The following is a 23,106-nucleotide window of genomic DNA, read 5'->3' on the forward strand; positions in this document are numbered from 1 at the left end:
AATACTATCAAATATCTCTAAACTTTAAGTGAAATATCGATTTATACAAATTTTTCTATACTAAAATTCCAACCTCCCACGACAATGGCTCCAGAGTCGAGCAAAAAATGCATTGTCTGTGAAGAGTGCAGACAGCTAAGTAATGAGAGATAGAAAAAGGGAGGGGAGAGAGAGAGAGAGAGAGAGAGAGAGAGAGAGAGAGAGGTGATCACGATAGGGGAAAAAGAAAGGAAGAAAAGAGACATAAAGGAGGGGATAGGCAGGAGAGCGTGAAGGGGAGGAAGAGGTAGAATAGAAGAAGAAAGGAAGAAAGCGAAGAAAGAAATAAAAATAATATAACACGATGAGTAAAGCATGGTTTAGTAATATTCTGTAGATTAGCGGTTACTGATTACTTTTATGACCACAGTTCATTTTCGATGTACAGAGAATACAAAGGAATAAAAATGAAGAAAACGGAAAAATTCTGAAGGAACAGGTTTCTGCAGGCGAACGTATGACCATTATCCATCTTTGTTACTCCTTCCAGTTTGAGGGACGCGGGTGCGTGCTCAACCAGACAGGCGGTTTACGGTTGAATCAGGACCGTATCTTGCTGTCTGCGCTGTGTTCTGTTATCTTGAACGTTATCCGCCGCGTTTAAGAAAAACTATAAAGAAATTGCGTATCTATCTTTTAAGTATCCATAAAATAATCGTTCAGCGAATTTGAAAGACTTTTTTGTTTAATATAAATTTTTCCTACATAAATGTGAATGTGTATATAATATGCAATTTTGTGTTTCTTATGGCCTTACTTCAAGTCACTAAACACGCGCGCGCGCGAGTACACCCTTATTTTATTTCATTCTATCATTCGTCGATGACACTATGTTAGTTCTCTACGTGTATTATAAGCATGACATTTTATAATATACAATTTTTACAAGGAAATTATACGTTTAATACGTATTACATCGTAGTAAATGAAAAAAAGCATTTCATCATATTTACGCTGTGTGTATGTGCATATACATACATATATGTCACTTCATTTGTACACTATTCACTTATTTATTTAGGCGTGTAGGTGTTTTACAGATGTGAATACATCTGCACATTTTATATAACGTAGGTACATACATACGGTATTTACTTATATGCATGCATATGCATGTAAGTACATATCTCTCGATTTTATTTGCACACTTTTAGCATTCTACTTAATATCAAAGAAGTGAAATTCATGTTACTCCTTACACCATACTTTCACCATAATATTGACAGTGCCTGTATTTTTAATTGAATATAGCTTAATTTTATTGTAAAATCCTATTCTTGCTACGAATGCGGCGATGTAAGTACGTATGTATGTAACAATATTGTTCCTAAGGTACGTTCCTTTCAGTTATTGTATTACAGATTAAGCACCATCGCATAACTGTTATAATGATAAGTAAGATTAAAGTGTAAGCAAGTATAAATATACGGAGTAAAAGAAAAATGTTTAATAAAAACGAATGAAATAAAAAAGATGGACATTTTAAATAAAGAATGTGAAAACCGGAAGAAACGGTAAGGGGGACCGGAGGATAGTAGTGACGTTCCTGACTAAGGCGGGGCTCGCATATACCGCGAAGAGAGGTAAGCGGTTGAATCGGATTGGATTGGGGCGCAACTAGCAAGCAAGCAAGCGAGGAAACTGGTTTGGTTTTGTGGGGCTTGCACCACTGCACCGCTCTTTCAGCGAGACAGTCCAATTTATGCATTACGGCTATGTAGGCACTACATGATATCGAAACGCTGCGCCCGGGCTTACTCCACATACCGTCACCATCATTGCAATATTATCGGAACTTTGCAAGTGCCTACAAGACTAAATTCGTTGCATTACATTTCAGTTATACGATAAAGTGTTTGTAATTTGTAACGCATATTAGAACACGGTTGCATATAACACAAAAGTGAAGCAAAATACATACAAGTTTCTATTTGTGTTAAAATTGGTGATATTCGTAATATGAATTTCGTATCAGTTATAAACTTGTGATTGTTTTGTGTCGCATCTGGTGCTTCGTTTTACAATTTGTTCAAAATTAATACTGTGAAGATTAAAAATTTCATACAGGTATATTATTTTTGTATTGTATGATTATATGTTTAGTATTTCCGTAGTATAACCGAAGGTTTGTTTTTCTCGATTTAATTGACATTTCTACAAATTGCGCATACTTTCTTTTCTTTTTTTATTTAGTGTTGTTTAGAAAACAAAGTTTCTACGTATTTCATAGATTGTATTATTTCATGTATATTTATATAAAGCACGCTAGGTAATACTAGAACTGTATATTAGGCACGCGATTAGTTTTTCTATAAAATTTAAAGATATACAATACTGCTGCAATCGTTACTTTTATACTTCATTTAATGTTTCAATTATCTCATTATTTAAAAAAGAAAGGAACAAACGAAAGAGAGAAATTAACAGTACAAAACCGGTGTATAATTCTTGAAATTTTTATCGTATTCTAAAAAATTGTAGCAATAATGGTTTTAGTTGGAAAAATTCGACTGATTATTTCAGTAGTATAAATTGGTTGATTCAGGGCTTAAGAAAAGTGTATTTTTGCGCTTAAACTCCGTTTGTAAAGCAAAGTAAAAAGAGTTATTACAACGATATTGAAGTTTGTTAAATACAACAACGCATATGTAACAATGATTGATATACTTGTAACATTTGAAATAGGTGGTCATTCCGTTTATTAGAAATAATATACAGTGATTGGAAATAAATCTGAAAGTGCGTGTATAAGTAATAACGAAAATAAGCATGTGGAAAAAACTGTAGGTAATATTGTTCATGCACAACTCAATTACGAAATTCGTTATTCCGTGAGTGCATACTGCATGGTCAACTTTTTCTGCTCAGCTTTTTGCATGAACCAATCAGAATTCGTGAATATGCTTGAAAAGAAAATGGCTAACTCGTGTCGCTGGGTTCGAGCGTATCTTTGCGCGTCGTTTTGTGAACCCCGTAGTCTGCAATCACGTTGACGTCTATCGCCATTTCCTCACAAGAGGATTCTGTTCATTTACTTTCTAAGGTATACGCAACTATTTTTGCTACGGTTATTGTGAATATTTTTGATCACTGTGCTTCGCTAGTAATGCGTTAGTAAACACGAGTAGAAATTCAACGGTTAAAACGACAGGTGTTGATGTTACCGCGAGTGCAAAAGTGCATCGCATCCTTCTATAAATATGGATGCAGTCCTATTGCCGGCCGGCAAGCTAGACGCAAAAAATTTCATTTGTATTTCTCTTAAAGCATAATTAGCATGTTCTGCATTTAAATAGATTATTCTACAAGTTTTTGTTATAATAGTGAAATTCTCGTGTTTGAAAATACATTATTTAATAATAGAAACTTTTCATAGAATATTTCAAATGAAAAAGGAGTAGGTATAAAATGTCATCGACGATGTACTAATGAAATTCGTAAAAATTTCTTTATTTATTATTGTTTTCTCGGTACCAAGTGTTACATTATATTTTGAACAATGGTTATTTATAAACGCGGGAAATTGTACAGATCATGTATCGTATGCTATATAGTGAAGTTGGATTTTCGATCGAATTCATTATATTTCCTCCTTTTTTTGGATAGTCCATATTTGATTTTTATTTGTAGGTGCCTTGATAATTTTTTTATTCGTTTCCAAGTTTTTCTGTATATATTTCTTTATATATGTTATGTTCAATTTATCTTATAAATGGTATTTTCAACCAAAAGGGATCAATAATGTTAAATATATTAAATGGAGGAATTACATTGTACAAGAATGGGTTTTGTAGGAATGCTACTAAACATTGTACAAAAATGTTGAAAGTTCTTTATCACATGGAAAATGAAAATGCATATATTTATATTTCACTATAATATCACTATGTATATCACTATGTATTTATCTTTGATTATTTGACTATAAATCAACATTAGCACTTGTAATCTGTTAAAGTATATGGATTTTGTTTGAAAGATCATAGGAAAGAGACACATTAAGGATATTATTTCTTTCTGCACCTAATGAGAAAAAGTGTCTAATGTTTTATATTGTTAATTGAAACAGAAGAAAACAGCTTTATTATATTAAATGTGTATCTTTTTCTATGTGAGGTATCATATTGCATATTAAAATAATTTGTTTTAGCTATGGCAGAAGGGAATGGAGAAATAAAAATGGAAGAGAAACAATCTAAAGAGGAAATGGAATATGTAGAAAGGACAGAAGATTTTTCAAAATTAATCCAGTATGGGTTAGATGAAAAAGTAGCTGCAAAACTGGATGAAATTTATAAAACAGGAAAATTAGCTCACGTGGATTTGGATGAAAGAGCGTTAGATGCTTTAAAGGAATTTCCTGTTGATGGTGCATTAAATGTACTCATACAGTTTCTTGAATCTAATTTAGAGCATGTATCAAATAAATCTGCGTACCTTTGTGGTGTAATGAAAACCTATAGGCAGAAAAGTCGAGCTGGACAAGGCACTGGTACCAGTACTACTCCAAAAGCACCAGACGAGGACAAAATAAAAGTAATTGCATTTATTTAATTAATTTGACCTTTGAAATTCAGTATAAATAAAGTAAAAACTAACAAAAATATTTCAGATGATTCTTGAACGAACTGGATATCCTTTAGATGTAACAACAGGACAAAGAAAATATGGAGGACCTCCTCCAAATTGGGAAGGTCCCACACCAGGAACTGGTTGCGAGGTAAAAGGATTAATATATTTCTTCAACCCATTAAGTTATATACTATTCTTTCCTAAAGACAATTGTTACTAATATTTTTATTCATTTCTTATTACGTATACTCGTTTGTTTTTTACAAAAAGGTTTTTTGTGGTAAAATTCCAAAAGATATGTACGAAGATGAGTTAATTCCCTTATTTGAAAAATGTGGAAAAATTTGGGATTTAAGATTAATGATGGATCCAATGGCAGGTTGCAACAGAGGATATGCATTTATCACTTTTACTAATAGGGAAGCAGCACAGCAAGCTGTTAGAGAGGTATGTAGACAATTTCCAACTATCTTTAATATTACGTAGGTACATGTTTGTGAAGCGTACAAATTCTGTTATCCTAGTTTACAATATCTTGTTATAAACATATCAATTCCCTTCACTTTTGTTTACAAAATTTCTAGAAATGTTACAAAATTGTTATTGCTACCAAAATAAGTGAACTTTCGAAATGTTTAAATATCTTATTACAAATGTTTCATTTCTTTGTTTCCTTTTCTTTTTGATAACTTGTTTTATCGAATCTTTTTTAATTTGTCATATAATAATAGTTGTTCCAAAAGGAATAAAGAATTCTTCTCTTACAACTTTCAAATAGCATTAAACATTTCGAATAAATTTTTTTCATACTCCCATGTGGCTTGTTCTATGTTGTGACTTGCGTTTTCTCTCTCTTTCTTTCCTTTTATTTTTTTGTGGTAGTTTTAACGCAAATGTTTTAGGATTGTTTCACTAATGGTAAAAAGTAACGAAATTTGAGATTCAATGTTTTTAGTTAGGAACAATCCACATATTTGTTTTATACATACATACATACATACATACATACATACATACATACATGCCACAACACACACACACACACACACACACACACACACACACACACACACACACACCTGATTAATGATTCATATTTAGGTATATAATTATGCCCAACATATCCTAAATATTTAACAACAACATGATACAAATAGAGGAGACAATAAGCGCACATACATACATAAAAGTATACGTACCTCCATCTGTCCATCTATTACACACACGCACACGCACTCGAACACCACACACACACACACACACACCGCATACTGGGAACATATAAACGTACATACATACATGCACAAAAGAATGAACTCGCAAAATTGCATATACATGTGCGCGTCTATACATACACGTATACACGAAACCCGCATACTTACGTATGTACGTATATACATACATGCATACGATAATGATGTCCTGTGGATGAGTTTCTTTTTCCAGCTCTCCTCTTTGCTCAGTGGGCAAAATTGGGAGTGGAGAATCTTCCTAAACATGAAACGATGAAAAAAGAAATATCTCGTGTGGTCTAATTGGTTAGGGGTATACTTATTCAATTGGTTAACTTTCATTGGACAGTGACAATTTTTGTAACAAAATTTTGAAAATTGGTAGGCTTAAAATTTGTTTACAGGAGCACATACGTGAACGCCGGTTTCCTATATTGTGAAGACTCGAGCGACAAAGCGCATGCCACTTTCTCGCTTTCATGGAACCAGGCCATGCTAATTATTTCACTTAATCGCATATTTTGAAAAATTTTCCTAAATTCTTCTGTTTGTCGCAATTACATAAAACATGAAGTGTATCTCATTGGAACAATATTAGGCATGTGTTTGTTTTCTTCATCCCACAGCTCGATAATCACGAAATAAAACCCGGCCAGAATCTGAAAGTAAACATTAGCGTTCCTAATCTACGACTTTTCGTGGGGAACATACCAAAGACAAAAGGCAAAGAGGAGATCTTGGAGGAATTTGGTAAATTAACAGGTAAAGTGAATTCGAGGCGTGTGTACCTACCTATCTACCTATACCTACCTGTCTACCTGTATTGTAACTTAAGAGTGGTAGCTTTTAAGTAGTGGTTGTAGATGGTATGGAATTATGGAGCATCCAAGAAAAACAATAACACGATCGCGCGCGTGCGACCGTGCAATTTGCGACTACCTATGACACCTTCAGTTCTGGTCAGTCTCTCCTTGCCTCTCGGTTTATTAGTGAACAGTAACACCTCTCTGGTCCAAATCTTCTTTTCCTCGCATATTTAGGTTGAGTTATGAGTTATTATACGCTTCCTATTTTTATTCATCGTGTTTCCTTCCTTCTCTCCCTGTCGACGTTTTTTTTTCCCGCCTAGCGTTTCTCCTTTCCTATACCGTTCGCAGTTGCCATTGCCGTTGCCGTCTCTACAATCATCGATACTACCACCACCACCATCACCACCACTACCATCATCATCATCATCATCATCCCATCTCATTACATCTTCATTCTAAGATTCATTCTAGATCATTTTACGATCTGTACCAAACCATCACTACCACCACTACGATAAACGTCATTTCCTTTTCACTATTCTAAACTCATATCGAACACACATAAACACACACAAACACTGACACGCACACGATCAATCCCGATCTTTGCATTTGAACTTTGATCTTTTTGCCGATTTGAACATGTACTTGCGTTTTCCCTTTCTTTCTTTCTTTTTTTTTTTTTTACTTTTTCCCGTTTGTTTTTTTTTTTGTTTTTGTTTTTACTGTTGACAACACAGAAAAGAGACAGAGTAGTTAGAAGAGAAAATGTGGAAGCAAATCAGTATGACACAATTGTTCTGGTCGTAGAATGAGTTAGTAATGAAAATAATGCGCGCTGTCCTGGCGTGGTTGTTAGCAGTTTTCGCATCATGCTAACGCGATTCATGACTGGGCCTCGAGCATGGGGGTATGGGAGATCTGCGTGGACCGCTGGGGCGTTTGGCTCGCTAACAAACGGACAGGCACTCCCATCCACGTACATACCTACTTGCCTACCGATCAACTACCTATCTATACCCGTTCATCAACTGTATACGATTTTTATTGACTCCAGTTTCACTTTCCACGGTCCTCTATAGTTCTGCTTGCCCTTTTCCTTCGTACAAGATAAATAAAATTACCCCCTGAAGGTCGCTTCACGATATCCCACGTTCAGACAGCCAATAAGCAGGTGAAATTATAAAAGGCAAGCTTAATTGGCACTTTCCTTCCACATTATTCTTACAGCTGAATGATTATGAGATTCGGAAAGGGAAAAAGATTGGTGTTACCGTATCTTATAACAATCACCGCTTGTTTGTGGGAAATATTCCAAAGAATCGAGACCGAGATGACTTGTTCGAAGAATTTACAAAGCACGCACGTAAGTTGACAATTGTCCTTAAATCAGCAAGCCGTAACCGAAGGAAGTTCTATTGGGAAAAAGTGGTGGGACAGAACTTGTGTATCTCTTAACGATCGGCTGTTTTTATCCGATTTTTGTCAGAGGTGCCAGGTGGGTTAATTTTAGCCCTCTTGCATCATTATCAAGTAGGCAAATTTCTTTTTAAATTGGATGGCCGTATGCTATCGAAGAGAATCTTTTCACTTGTTAAACGTTTCGCACATGTTCTCGCAACGAAACCCTGTTCAAGTTTACTTTTCATTTTCCACAAGAATTCTTCACCTTTCGCAGTTCTATTGTTTTTCCTTGCCTATTAACCTCTAGATAAAAAAAAAAAAATGCCCGTGGTTTTTCTTCTTTTTTTAATTTTTATTTTTTTTTTCTTCCTCTTTTTGTAATATGTATACTCAATTGTGTCCCACAATCATGAAGTTTCAGTTTATTACAATATATACATGTCGTAATTATACATGCGAGGCATGTAACATGATCTTCGTTCGCGTTTCTTACTTTTTGTTTTAAAAAATTTAACTCCAATTTTTTTTCGTTCATTGTTTTATATTTTTTTGTTTCCTTGGCTTTTCCACTTAACATTCTCGACAAAGAAAAACTTTTTGTTCGTTTAGTTTGATTTTGGGACACGTGAACATATGTAGAGATAGCAGTAATTTTAATTGAAAAGGAAAAAAGAAAAGAGAGCGTGATCGAAATTAGTAAGGAAAGGATAATGAGAGAAGCAGCACCGTTTACAGTTACATAATAATTTCTACATGTACGCGCTCGCATCTTTAGAGTATGTCGGGTTCCGTTTACATAGAACTAAAGACTGGATAGAATATTGCATTTCATACGGTACAAAATATTCTATTTGCTTCGAACTTTTTCTAATATATTTCATATCAACGTGTAAAATCGGTCAGAGTGATTGAATGAATGTGTGCGGTACTGTCACATTTTATGTATGTTTGCATAGCATATTCTTGCATGTAATGTTCAAGTCTGGACACAGAGAGGAGATAATGGATAAAAATGACAGAGTAAAATGTTAACATTGGATTCACGAGGCATAAGGATAAATAATCAGAAATTGGTAAAAACAGGTCACAGGGCATCTGAATTATTCTAACGATCATTATTGTAACGACATTTACTTTGTACAGTTAGAAATCAATGGCTGACATTGCAAGACTAAGTTTTCTTTTTTTTTCTTTTTTTTTGCGCCGGTGCCGTGTTATCTATTCATTATATACACGCTCACGACACGCGCGCGCGCGCGCGCACACACACACACACACACACACACACACACACACACACACACCACACACACACACAACACACACACACACACACACACAGCAGACAGACAGACAGACAGACACCCACACACCCGCGCGTATACGCGTGCACTTACGTACGTACGTACACACACATACATTTGTGTGTATGCGCGTGTGTAAGCCAGTTCTTAAACTGAGAGGAAGGAGAGGAGAACTATGTTATAAAGGAAAGGGCAAAGAATGGCAGCAATTGATCGAATATCAATCATTTAGGAGCGAAGCAATTGTTCGATTGTTTCTGCAAAATGTTTTTGTTAATCTATCGGTCGTATGCACAAATACTGATTGGAATGTATTTGAACGAACGTAGATTTTCAAAAAAGTATCCATCTATTGTATATTCGTAAATCAATTATTGTAATGCATGTAAATTCTAATAGCATGACAATACTGTTTAATAATAATACATTCTTCTGTTCTTTCTATATTTACTCTTCTCATAAGTCATTAAGACGAACTATACCGATAAGTGGTAATACTATTAGAATCTGCAAACATTTGGAAACTCGGTGAAAAATTTGTTGAAGCCGTGAATTTCTTGTTCATGTCCAATAGCTATATTTCACGATATCTCTCTTTCTTTCTTTCTCTTTTCTTAAACATACATATTTGTAGCTTTCTTACGTATTATCGTGCTTTTCGGTTGGTATAGAATTTCCGACTATTTTCCCGAACTAGATTTTCAGAAAAGTATTGTCTAGTTTTAAATTCAACTTGAATATTTTTAGAAAAATATGCGTGTACATACTTAACGCATAGTGTACATACATGTACACACGCGTACGTGCGTACACATTACATATGCCTATATACGCATATAAACACACGCGCGCGCGCGCGCGCACACACACGCACACACACACACACACACACACACACACACACATCATATGTAACGTGTAATATGTTATTACGTGATACACATTATAAAGAATATGCGTACATGTATTAACGCGTACGCATTACAAGTGTGTGTTGTAATCGAACATAATCTACGTAAGTTACAAGCGTCATTGGTACGATGTAATTTGTATTCTGTGTGTGCGGTATTGGTATGGACGGGAGTGTGTATCAGGGAAAAGGGGTTTCTCGCATACGTATAGTGATATAGTGTGTTTTATCTTCCACACGTACGTGTGTATGCGTTCGGCTAAAGATTTGATCATTTTCTGTGTGGTACATACTTACTACATATGCTTCACATTTTGAAAATTCCTGAAAAAATTACCGATGATGTGTATTCAGCACGAAATCTTGAACGTTGACCTACATTTCTTTCAAACGGATCAACTTAATTTATCGTTTACGAAGAATTTTTCGAACAACGCGTGTGTGTACAGTTGATAGTGTAATCGTGAGTATTCGTGTTAGAAGAAAGAAAATTCAATTCGTAAATTCCGTTGTAGCTTTTAAAAATCAGATTTGTAGCCGAAAGAGGTACGAGCCTTAAACTACATATTGCTGAACATTCATTTTATCATATACGCATATACATAATTATACGTGTATTATATGTATGTATATACACGTGCGTGCGTGTCGTGTGTGCGTGCGCGCCCACCCGTTTGGCCGCACACACACACACACACACACATATAAACACATCACGAGTACAGTTTAGTAGATCGGTGATATGGTAAAGTTACAGTCTTTGTGTTTTAGTATTATACTTTTAGTTTTTTCTTTGGTTAATTTTTCAGTTGTTTAGAATCGTCTAGAAATATTTTATACTTTGTCTATATTTTCATATATTTTATACAAAATTAGCAAAATATCTGAACGCTTCTTAAGTAAAAATGTTTATCTTTAACGTGAGAATAATTACCTCTCGTGATATAATTTAACACTTGGTAATGCATAATTGCAATTTCAATGTTTCATGACACATATAAATCATCCAGTTAGAACAAATTGGACGATACATTTTATCTATTAAATTTCTGCTTGTTTTCATTTTCTCGTCTCTCTCCTGTCCTCTCCTCACCTCTCCTCTCCTCTCCTCACCTCTCCTCTCCTCTCCTCTCCTCTCCTCTCCTCTCCTCTCCTCTCCTCTCCTCTCTCTGTTCATCTTTTCTTTATTTCAAATATCTTCAGAATCAACAATATAGTCAAGGATATTTTGCAGACATATCGGTAATGCATATATTGGTAAAACTCTGCTTTTTTTTTTCTTTTCAAATTTATACTTTTCGCGGATCTCGAAAGTATGTAATCCGTTTAGTTATACATCTATACTTGTTACACATTGACGAACTTTGTTTATCCATTTCTCTCTCTCTTTCTCTGTCTTTCTTTCTCACCCTTCCCCTTCCCCCTCCTCCGTCACGTTTTCCTTTCTTTCTTTCTCTTTCTGATTTTCTTAACCCGTAGATCTCTACATCTTTTGTTGTTGTTGTTGTTTTAATGTTCCAACGAATTCTATTGACCCATTTTCTTTTTTTTTTTTATAATTTTTCATCGTATAGCTGGCCTGACTGAGGTGATTATCTACAGTTCCCCGGATGATAAGAAGAAAAATAGAGGTTTTTGCTTCTTAGAGTATGAATCTCATAAAGCTGCTTCCTTAGCAAAACGAAGACTAGGTACTGGTCGCATCAAGGTATGGGGCTGTGATATCATAGTTGATTGGGCTGATCCTCAAGAGGAGCCTGATGAACAAACTATGTCTAAAGTGAGTGTGATCGACGCGCGTTGTGAGAAGAGAAACGGAATGAGAGGAGACAAGGTCGGTTGTTTATGGAGAAATTGTTGATTCTAGGTACGTGTGTTGTACGTAAAGAATTTGACGCAAGATTGTTCCGAAGAGAAATTGAAAGAAAGTTTCGAGGAATATGGTAACATCGAAAGAGTGAAAAAGATCAAAGACTATGCGTTTGTGCATTTCGAAGAAAGAGACAATGCCGTGAAGGTAAGAAATAACGGTGTCGGTCGCGATGTGATCGGGGATAAAAGAACGGTACACGCGTTTCTTATTTTCTATCGTCCACTCCGTGTTTCAGGCGATGAACGAATTGAACGGAAAGGAAATCGGAGGTTCTCACATTGAGGTATCTCTCGCGAAACCACCATCTGATAAAAAGAAGAAAGAAGAGATGCTTCGTGCGAGGGAACGAAGAATGATACAAATGTTTCATGGTCGTAGTGGGTGAGTCGTAATTCGTTTATATTGCTATTCTTATTTTTCATTGTAATCTATTTTATCTTCGAAATCACAGTGAAACTGCTGCCCATTTCAGGGGTTCTCCGTCGCATCCGAGTATGATGGGAGCACCGATGCCAGTTCGTGGTCCTGGCCAAGGTCCCCGAGGTACCGGTGCAGGTATGCGAGGACAGATGGGACGAGGTGACTATGGTAAGTACCATCTTCTCCGTCTTCATCTTTATGCGTTTGTTCATATTTCTAAATCCATGCGGAACATACACACGCACAAATTCACGCGCGCGCGTGCGCGCGCACACACACACACACGCGCGCGCGCGCGCGCGCGCAGCAAACACACACGCACACATACACTGTTGTACGTAACACTTTGATCGCATTTCGTCGTCCTATAACAACAACCACAATAACAACAACAACAACACTTGTACGAGAAGAAGATAACATGTACTTCGTGTAATTTATACGGTTTTGTTCTTATCGAAGTAACATCTTCTTTTCGCTTGCATTCAACTCGATTCACTATTCGACTTAGACCATAACTTACATTCACGAAAGCCCTTTTGATATTTCAACATTTCTTCACCAAATTGTTTGTCATTTTACCCATGTATATAACAAATTCTGGGCTCGGACATACCTATAATATATAATGCAAGTTTCGAATAAAATCTGTTGCAACGTATATCAATTGCTATTTAAACGCTGAAATTGAAGAGATATAGAATAGAAAGGTAGAAGATAAACCTCTGTTAATGGTAAAAAGTGATAAGACGATCGAAGTAGTTATCGGTAAACTTCTCATCATGGATTTAAAACACTAATATTTTATTTTTCAGATTTAAATAGAAATACGAATCATTGTTAGGTCATTTATATCGATATCTTATGGTAATGTTATGTGACACAAACATCCCGCATGCTTTTGGGGATTTTTCACTATCTCACTACATACCTCGGCTTACGCGCATGACATTGTTTACACGGAGAAACTTATGTACAGAAGTATATATGTACTTAACGTCGAATCACATTGTATCACCTTATCTCGTCGAAATCTTTTCTTCTCGACCTTGAAAGCCACGATCCTATTGTTCGATTTAATTGTCGATTATGAAATTGTGCAACAGCTGTAAAACGCAAATCTGTTCACTAAGCAACGAGAGAAGTCATCTATAATATGTTTTGGAGAATTAACGACAAGAAGTTTTGCATCATCTTAAAAGGTTGTGTAGTGAGAAAGTGCTAGGATGATGGAAATACTTTTTTTTAGTTATTAAGCCAAATAGTTGTATTCGTATAATACTTTTATTAAGTTAAATTTGATCTGAGCCTACTACAATTACATTTTCAGTAGCTTTGCGGTTATTTTTTTTTGCATTCCTTCCGTTCTTGAAAAAATTGCAATATTTATTTTCATTGATGTGTAATTTACATAATTTGCCGAATAATGTGCAACAATTGGATTTATAAGACATGATGTTGGGTAGAGTTGAGTAAACTTGCAACGTTACAAATTTCCGAAACTTTCGATCGTATATAGTATGCTCATACATATGGCAATTATCCATATGTATGTGGTCAGCAGGTGTGGCTTAGTACAGAATAAGAGCACCTTATTGCCTTACCACTACCACTTCCTGTGATACCTGTTTTCTTTGACGTATATGTTTGTTTTGTGTGCGTGTGTGCGTGCGTGGGTGGATGGGGGCGGGTGTACATACACCCACATGTACACCCACACACTCGCACACATGCGCGTGTATTTTTTTTCTACAAAAGAAAAGTAATTGCATGTGTATTGTTTGTTTTGTAATTACGTACGATGGTGCCCAAGTGAGATTTATTTATCACATCGTATAATCATACGCATTTCCAAAGAAATCAGTCTCTTTTTTTCTCCCTTTACTTTTTTCTTTTTACGTTATTTGTTCTATCTCGTTTTATGTAAATGCGTGTGTATTTCGTTGAGTTTGTATGCATCATAAACTCAGAAAATTTGGTTTCAGCTCTCATGGAAATAGGTAAGATGCGATATTGAATTACGAGTGGAACGTAGTAGAGTACCATTTGGTAGAATTGTGTATTTTTTCCCTTTTGCAATTATATGTCTGACGTTGTCAAGACGCTAATGTCGGATCATCGAAAATCCTTCGTGTATATGACAATGCGTTTGGATTGGTTGAAAAGAAAAAAAGATTAAGATAAAAAAAAATCTCGGTTCTATGGATGTTTCGCGAAACCAGCATGAAGAATGTTGTTCTTGGTGAAGTCATCGAGAGAGAGCGAAAAAGGCTCGATTGCGCGCGCCGAACAGGGGGCGAGAGAGAGTGAGAGTGAGAGAGAGAGAGTGAGGGTGAGAGAGAGTGAGGATGCGAGGAAGGAAGGGAGGGAGGGAGAAATTGAGAAAGACTCGAAAATTTTCAATGATCCGAAGGAAGCGTGGAATTGACCAGGATACGTGATGGTGGTAGGGTAATTATTGAGTTTTTTCTTTGCAGTATCGTAATTACACAGTAAGAAACGCTATACGTTTAACGCGATGACTTTAATTGAATCGTTTTGCAACACGATTGCGAAGAAACGTCATAACAAAATTTGGATGTACATTATTTTTTCTTTCTCTTTTTTTTTGTTTCCTATCATTGAAGTTTTTAAAACCATCTTTTCCCGGCATGCCTTTTCTTATGCGAAACACGAGTATTAGTTTTGAATAAGTTGTCAATTGGATATATCGTGGCTAAATTTGGGTCTATTTGTAATGTGTGTTTTTATAGATTATGATTACGACTATTACGGTTATGGGGATTATCGAGGTGGCTACAGTGATCCATATTACGATGACTATTATCGATACGAAGATTACTATTTCGATTACGCGCCGCCTCCGCCACCTGCCAGAGGGAGAGGCAGGCAGCCTCAACCGGTGGGTTGCCTTTTTTAATGGTTCTAAAGTCGTTTCCGTTACTGAATCATTATTACATTCTTTGATATATATTATGTATGTATGTGTGTGTGTCTGTATATGTGTATATATATATGTATGTATACATATGTATATATCTATATACATATATACACACATCAGCGGTAGTTTGACTGTGGCACAGTGTTCGCGGATGTATCCCAAGTACATCGTATAATCCACTTTACACTTTCCAAATAACCTGTCCATTTTATCGTTCAATCAGAGCGTGCATTCATTTTTTACTTGTCGATGTAAGTATACACGTATGGGCATATAAATATATGTGTAGATAATTGAATACCGCACATCGGTACATACCTACATATGTACGTACGTAGAGCTCTTTTTCTATTAACGACGACACGTGTGCTACCTGTCATGAATGTGTGGGTGTATGTTTGCATTTTGTGTGCTTGTGCTATTATATGTGTATATACTATTTATACACATATCTGATCCGTTTATCATATTTCAATATGTGCATCTCTTTATTTATTTATTTTCCCATTTGCCACATAGCCATATTCGGTACATTGTTAATATCAGCCCAGTTGTACACAAATTCAACACTTACACCAGATAAATAATAGATGTATTCTGCTTTCACTTAGTAAAGCATCGTAGGAATAATTAAATAGATTGAGCTTGTTACATGTCTATAATTGTTTTCTACCCTGAGGAAAGAAAAAATTGATTGGCATAAAAATAGTAGGTGTCTGTGAGAGATTTTGTATGCGTGTGTGTGTGTGTGCGTGCGTGTGGCCGTGTATGGTAACGTAATTCATTAGGGGATGTGAAAGAGGAGTGCAGAATGAAGGACAGGAGAGCGTGACGGGACGAGAAGGACGGCAGGAAGGGGCGGGGCGGGGGGCTACTAGATATTTCTTGTATATCTATTACTAATATTATTGCTTACACTAACGTGACCCTATAAACCGAACACATTGCCACTTTCAAATTGCTTGCTAATCATATCTGAGCCATGGTAGACCCATTCTAAATTTTTCTGTAAAAATACAGCCGGGAAAAGCTATGAGGAAAGTAAGAAGAGAGGAACGGAAAAAAGGAAAAAAATATCGAGCAATGCATACAATAGCGAGAGGAGAAAGGGGAAGAGATTGTGGGGGTGGGGAAGGAGGGAGACGACGCAGAGGTGACGAAGGAATAACAATCTCTCTTGTTGTTACGTTTTTCTCTACGAGAAAGGAAAAAGATTGCAAATGTATTATAGTATTGTACGTGTTTCCCTAATACCCACCACATTGTCGGTAATATTTACGGAAAGCCCAGTAGTAGGTCGCTCGCAATGCACCATAGGGAAGTTCCTGCTGTGCGTTCTATTCCATGTGACATATGCACATCTATATATATAATTTACGTGTATATGCATGGTGGAAGGAAAATGAAATCGTAAACTACGTATATGAGAAAACTCGGTGTTGGATAACCAGAATGAAATACGTCTTCGGTTTATGGCTTTTTGGATCAACCAATCTAACATCCGAATTGAAACGTCCGTACTGTTTTGGCATTTGATAACAATTTGTACGATTTACAAGCTGTTAAGTAAAATTATTTCACTATATCCCTTCCAGCAATGCTATATATACACGTATATGTATTGTGCATATACTTGTACGTACATGTATACACACGTGCGCGCGTGCAAATAGATTATGCACACGTAAATAGCGATTGACGTGAGTCTCGTGGCTCGGATATGATACACTTATGTAGGTACACGCGTATATATACGTATGTACGTATGTATGCAGCATGTATGTATGTATGTATGTATGTGTTTGTATGTCTAGTTGCAGGGTTATCCAAATACTCTAAGAGAGCATTGAGTACTCTGTGAAGATCATTGGAATTATATCATCGTTACATTTCTTTGATAGGCTGACTGGCCACAGGGACAAATTTTTAGAAAGACATAGATACGTAGAAATAGATAGATAGATAGATAGATAGATAGTCGAATCGGTAGATGAATAGATGAATAAACGGTCGTTGAATTGATCGGCTAAACTAGTAAACAAACCGCACTGTTAACACGACCGACACACCGACATTATTATCGATCGATTGTTTAGCTATGTTGAAAAATTTCTATCGAGTGAAATTATCTCCACGATCGTTAGGAGTGTTTCTTTAATTTCAGTTAGTCGATGTTGCTTCGCCTTAGTGCATTGATCTCTACGAATAATACGTTAGAAATGATGCGGTGAATATTTCGATTGTCGCAAGTACGTATTTTGGTTTTTTTGAAGGAAAAAAGAAAGGGTTAGTTTGAGCAAAAGCTGGAGGAAAATGAAGATTATCCGATCGTTGGTAGGAGAAGAATAGAATGGAGGGGGGAGGATAGTTCATTGGAAATGTTTGACGTTTGCGTGGGACGTATGCCTGTTGTATGAACAGTATTTACATACTAAATGAAGTCTGACATGTGAGTATAGGTAATGGATGAAATAGAAGCAAGGATTTAATATAAGGAGAAGAATGGAAAAAGAAAAAAAGAAACGACGATGATTTCTGGTAGTCGCTGCTAGTAATTTGTAGCATCGATAATACTATTTGATGGCTGTTGCTTGCTTCGACGTACAAAATATCGCTTAAGCTTTTAAAAAGTACTACCCTGCTGTATGATGCTGTGCTGCTGCCGCTTATACTATTTAAATGTTGACATATTAAATTTTGTTCTAGCTGACAGTGCAGTAGGTTGTGTCGCTTAAAGTTCCTTCGCCATCCCAATACAATAAGCTTTCCGCTTTACTGCATTGGATAACTCTGCTAATACTACTGCTGTCTGTAAAAAATGTGGTTAGTAAGATTTGGTTTTAGGTGATCCCTCCTTGCGTTGCATCGTTCTGCATTTCATGTATATATTTGACCAATATATGTACACATACATAAATGGCTATCCTATATTCTCTATGTACCTCCTTCCTCTCTGCTTACCACTTTCCACTTTTCCACCTGTCCTCTCTCATTGTTCATTAATCATAAGTGCGTGGGTGCGTGCCTGCGTGCATGCGTGCATGCATGCGTGTGTGCGCACGTATGTACGTGTATGTTCATATAATAGATACACGCATAAACACTGTTTCATATACGCGCACACTATTTCGAATGTGTATTGTTCGTAAGTACGTATTCGTAAATCATGTACGTCTATAAATTCATGCATCCCTGCGTGCGCGTACGCGCGCGCGCACGCACGCACACACATCAATACACACACCAACGAACTTCTAGCGCGTACATGCACGCATACACACACATATATACATACACCTATGGTTTTGCATACGAGTATATATACATATGTACCTATTGATGTGTACCTGGACGTGTACGTGTTTGTATATAATACGTGTATGCATATATATATATAGTGGGCATAAAAATGTACATATGATAGAGTTAGTTGACGATGGAACTAACAACCGGATCAACGAGTGGTTCGGTGTTTCGCACATGTATATATACGAAAGTGGGAAACTATTGTTGATGATAGTCTCACTTCGACACACTGTATTAGGCTCGATTTACGAACAAGCAGACGATGTATAGGTAGAAAATAATACGTAGGATGTGAACGATTAGATATTAGCTATAACGACGAGAAAAAATATGTGAGGAAAAATGAGAGGAAGGGGCTGATAAAGGAGAGTTGAATAATTATTGTGGAGAGTCGGTTGGGGGAGGGGGGAAGGGGTGTGGGGGCGGGATGGGATGGAGGTAAAGTGAAAGAAAGAGGGAGTAAAAAGAGCGCGCGCGTACGCGAACGCTTTTATTAGGAGTGTAAGTAATGTCACATAGGGTAACGATTGGGTGTGTGTTATTTGGTCAGGCTGGACGTGGCCGTGGAGTAGTGCCGCGTGGCAGAGTCGGTGGGCCGCAAGTACGTGGGCCAGTCAGGGGGGGACGCAACCCCGCAACTTCAGGGCCCCGTGGGGTCCAGCGGCTGTCCGCTCGTGGGGGGGCCCGCGCCAAGGGAAGTTTACCAGGTGAGGATGGTCTGTATCTCCACAATAAATCAATCATCTTTTTACATTATTTTTACACACGCTGCTCTCTTCTCCTGTTCTTACAATTAGAGACTCTTTTCGTATTTGCCAATTGCCGTGTGCGTTTCTCCTCCTCCTCCTCCACCTCCTCCACTACCACTTCTTCCTTCTCTTTTTCTCCTTCCGCTTCATCTTCTTTTCATTGTCGGCTAATCCTTTGATTCTTGATCCTGTATCGTCGTATCGGGGACCATGTGTCGAACGTTTCACTGCACTTTGCCCCGAATTTTTTTTTCCATCTTTTTTTTTTTATGTCGTATTGTCGTGTACTTTCTGCATAATGTTCTTCGTTTTTCTTCAATCGATAATTAGGCTTGTTACTTTGACCGTTTGTTCACAAGTGTGCAGTTTTATCACGTTAAACGCGTAAAAATATCGTTGGCTCATTGTTCGACTTGGATTTGACGAATAACATTCGTGTAGTGTTAGAGTTTCTCCTTAGCAAGATAAGTATTACTTTGAACATGTAAATTTCTGAGCGCAGTTTCTCTCGATGCGCGTTGACACATCGGTACTTTTCCAATTAGTTCAAATGCATTCTGCATTCGCTTAGTCGTCATTCCGATTCAGCGAACAAGAGAGACACCATATACACTATATCGTTTGCATTGTTGATTATATGTTTTCCATTATTATATTAACGCACGAACGAAATAACGATAACAGTGTGTGCGTGATCACTCTGTGCGAGCGAATGACAACGATAGCGATGTTTGTTGCGCGCGAGTGTGGGAGAGAGTGAGAGAGCAGTGAGAGAGGGAGGAGGAAGAAGTATATTCGCCACGGTGATAGAACAGAATTCTATATGTTTTTTTTCGATTACGCGATGAGAATCGAAGGTGACAGAGTTTGTTTTATTTGTACAGCAGGTAAACGAAAATTTGACGGGGGTCACCAGAACCAGGGGGAATCTAAGCGTCGCTTCCAGAGCAACTGGGGAAACCAACCCCTCGCCCAACAACCACTGGGCAATGCGTACGGATTGGCGAGTGTGAACGGTGGCAGTGGTGGTGGTGGCGGCGGAGACATGGGATTTGGAGGTAGGACCGCCACGCTCGGCGGTGTTTCCAGCGACGATCACGAATGGTACCAAGACTCCTACCAATCGTGGAGCTAACTTCTGCAAGTCTGTGAGTGAACACGCACGCAAGCAAGCACGCACGTAAGCACGCACGCACGCACGACGAACGAATTCATGAACGAACGAAACGAACGAACGAACGAACGATCGATCGGTCGGTCGGTCGGTCGGTCGATCGATCGATCGGTCGGTCGATCGATCGATCAAATAAGCAAACAAACAAACAAAAAACAAAAAGAAACATAACACTATGTGTACAATGGATAAGGAGGAAAATTGAAGTTAGCGTTAATATGTGCGAAGAAAGAAGCAGAGTGAAATGCAACGAAAACAAGAGGTAATTGTGAGAAAAAATGGAATATAGAACCCGGTAGTGTTTTTCAAGCGAGACGTGGAGAAGAAAGATGGAAATGGAAAAGGAGATAGAAATCCACTTATATGCTATATCTGCTCCACCGATTTGGCAATTGTAAATGTTTTTATGCCTATTTATAATCATCGAATGAACGAACCACGGAACGTGAGAAAGCGCGTGAAGCGTCGTGCTCTAGGCGTCACCACCATCGCCCGCTATTGTTGTGATGTATGTATACAGTGATGTGCCACTGGGACTAATTATTACATCAGAGTGACCACCCAACTTACCCACCCCGTACTATTACTATCTCTCCACACACACACACACACACACACACACACACACACACACACACACACACACACACACGTGTATATGCATGCAGTATGTATATGTATACATATGTACATACACGTACAGACGCACACATGCATACACACACTAATCTAAGTACTACTACATTGTCACATTGTTTACTGCCAAGTGATACAAAGATCAGCGATGTTGACATTAGGATTGTGATGGCTTGTATTAATTAAGAAAAATCACGGAAGCCTGCGATTTTATTATGCTACGATTCGACATTTTGTGTGTATGTGGAAGAACGTGTATACGTGAGTAGATCGTGAGAGAAGGCATGCGTACGTGAGAATCTAAGGAATAATCAGAGTGGATGGGATAGTGAAAGAGAATGATACACGGTGATGGGATGGGAAAGGATGAAGTTGATGAGGAGATTGAAGAAAGAATTTGCAAGAGAATAAGCGGTGGTTCGTATAAAAGAGAGTGAGAATGTTATCGAGGACAGACAGAGTTCGTTGGAGGATGGCAGACAAAAGATAAAGGGCGTGAACGGAATATTAAAAGTATCGATATTGCGATAAATTTTTATAGTTCTTTCTTTTCGTCGAATAAAGAAAGAGAAGAAGGCTACGTATACGTGTTAAAACGAGTGCTGCTGCATGTTTACGTGGTACGTGGAGTCTGGCTGTTTGTCCGTCTGTCTGCCTCTGTTTGTCTATCTATCTGTTTCTTTGTTGTATGTATGCTTGTATGTGTGTCTGTCTGTATGTGTATGTCTCTGTTGTTTGTCTGTGGGCGATTGCTTGTGCATGCGTGCGAGTATTATGTACGCGTCCAAGTGGGCCGCCCGTGTATGCGTGGAGCGCGCCAAGCGCCGCCTAGACCTTCTATTGTTGGTCTATAATGTGTACAGTCAGTGAAACTATTATTATTATTAAGGGTCAGGCAGGTTTTATGGGAATAGGAAATGAAACGTTAGAAAAATCAACGGTTCTACGTAGAAATGTTTCGTATTTGTTCGATTACGATCATTGGTTTAGGATTAGCATATAGAGAGCAGAATATTTCGAAATAATAAGAATGGAAAGAAAGAAGGGATTGTAGCTGTTGAAGGCAACAAATTTGATCGAAATAGGATTCATTTATGTAGAAAAATTTTTTTAGCAATACACTGTCCAAACGGTGAGAAAAGTGAGAGTTATCTAACTGGATAACGTACTAACCTTTTTGCGCCCCCCCCCCGCCCACACACACACACACACACACACACACACACACACACACACACACACACACACACACACACACACACACACACACACACACACAAACACACCGTCCCTCTTTCTTCTTCTTATTTCGTAGCCAGGGAATCGAACAAAGAACCGTTGAGTACAAATGGACGAATGTAACGAATAGAGAAAAGGTATAGCTTATATGTTTCGTTTTTATCTTTGTCTTAAATTTTACTTTCAAAATTTTTATGTTGCGTTCATCGCGTGATCCTTGCCACACGCGCAGGAAAGTTTCTTTTTTAGAACGACTGACTACTGAATTTGATAATGATAGTCACGGATTGATTTAGGATGTGTAAAGTGTACGCAGCGTTTACAAATGCATGAACACATACGGCACACATTTTGAGTGTTGACTCGTTGTTATTGTTAGCCTGTTAGTTAATTAGTAAGAGTTGCAAATGCGGGCTATAGTTGGTCCCTGTCCCCCTGGAGCCCAGACACCCCCTGTTCTGGAGAATATTCGAAATGAAAAACATAAGCGAAGCC

At 37.5% G+C, this 23,106-nt stretch overlaps 1 protein-coding gene across 9 annotated transcripts; it reads left to right on the forward strand.

Annotated features, from left to right (window-relative positions):
* Positions 1–1,943: 1,943 nt before the first annotated feature.
* LOC108579267 (heterogeneous nuclear ribonucleoprotein R) lies at positions 1,944–20,779 on the forward strand. Of its 9 annotated transcripts, XM_017942766.1 has the most exons (13): positions 1,944–2,106; positions 4,190–4,575; positions 4,652–4,759; positions 4,882–5,058; positions 6,470–6,605; positions 11,845–12,050; positions 12,138–12,287; positions 12,379–12,524; positions 12,616–12,731; positions 14,549–14,563; positions 15,317–15,465; positions 19,364–19,529; positions 20,447–20,779. In XM_017942766.1, the coding sequence occupies exons 2-13, from the start codon at positions 4,192–4,194 to the stop codon at positions 20,695–20,697; spliced, it is 2,004 nt and encodes a 667-aa protein (XP_017798255.1). In that variant the 5' UTR covers positions 1,944–2,106; positions 4,190–4,191; the 3' UTR covers positions 20,698–20,779. The 9 variants fall into 9 exon arrangements, with proteins under 9 accessions (XP_017798255.1, XP_017798253.1, XP_017798252.1 ...); XM_017942764.1 differs by lacking the exon at positions 14,549–14,563 and having other exon boundaries at positions 20,450–20,779; XM_017942763.1 differs by lacking the exons at positions 6,470–6,605; positions 14,549–14,563 and adding an exon at positions 7,883–8,018.
* The last annotated feature ends 2,327 nt before the right edge of the window (positions 20,780–23,106 follow it).

The sequence above is a fragment of the Habropoda laboriosa genome, unplaced genomic scaffold, assembly GCF_001263275.1.
Source record: "Habropoda laboriosa isolate 0110345459 unplaced genomic scaffold, ASM126327v1 scaffold64, whole genome shotgun sequence".
Classification (NCBI taxonomy): domain Eukaryota; kingdom Metazoa; phylum Arthropoda; class Insecta; order Hymenoptera; family Apidae; genus Habropoda; species Habropoda laboriosa.

Excerpts from the sequence above, each read along its gene's own strand:
- LOC108579267 (XM_017942766.1), top strand. The coding sequence starts at position 4,192 with ATGGCAGAAGGGAATGGAGAAATAAAAATGGAAGAGAAACAATCTAAA. Across the intron at positions 12,288-12,378 it reads AAAGAGACAATGCCGTGAAG|GCGATGAACGAATTGAACGG; the intron begins GTAAGAAATAAC and ends TCCGTGTTTCAG. Across the intron at positions 19,530-20,446 it reads AAGTTTACCAGGTGAGGATG|CAGGTAAACGAAAATTTGAC; the intron begins GTCTGTATCTCC and ends TTATTTGTACAG.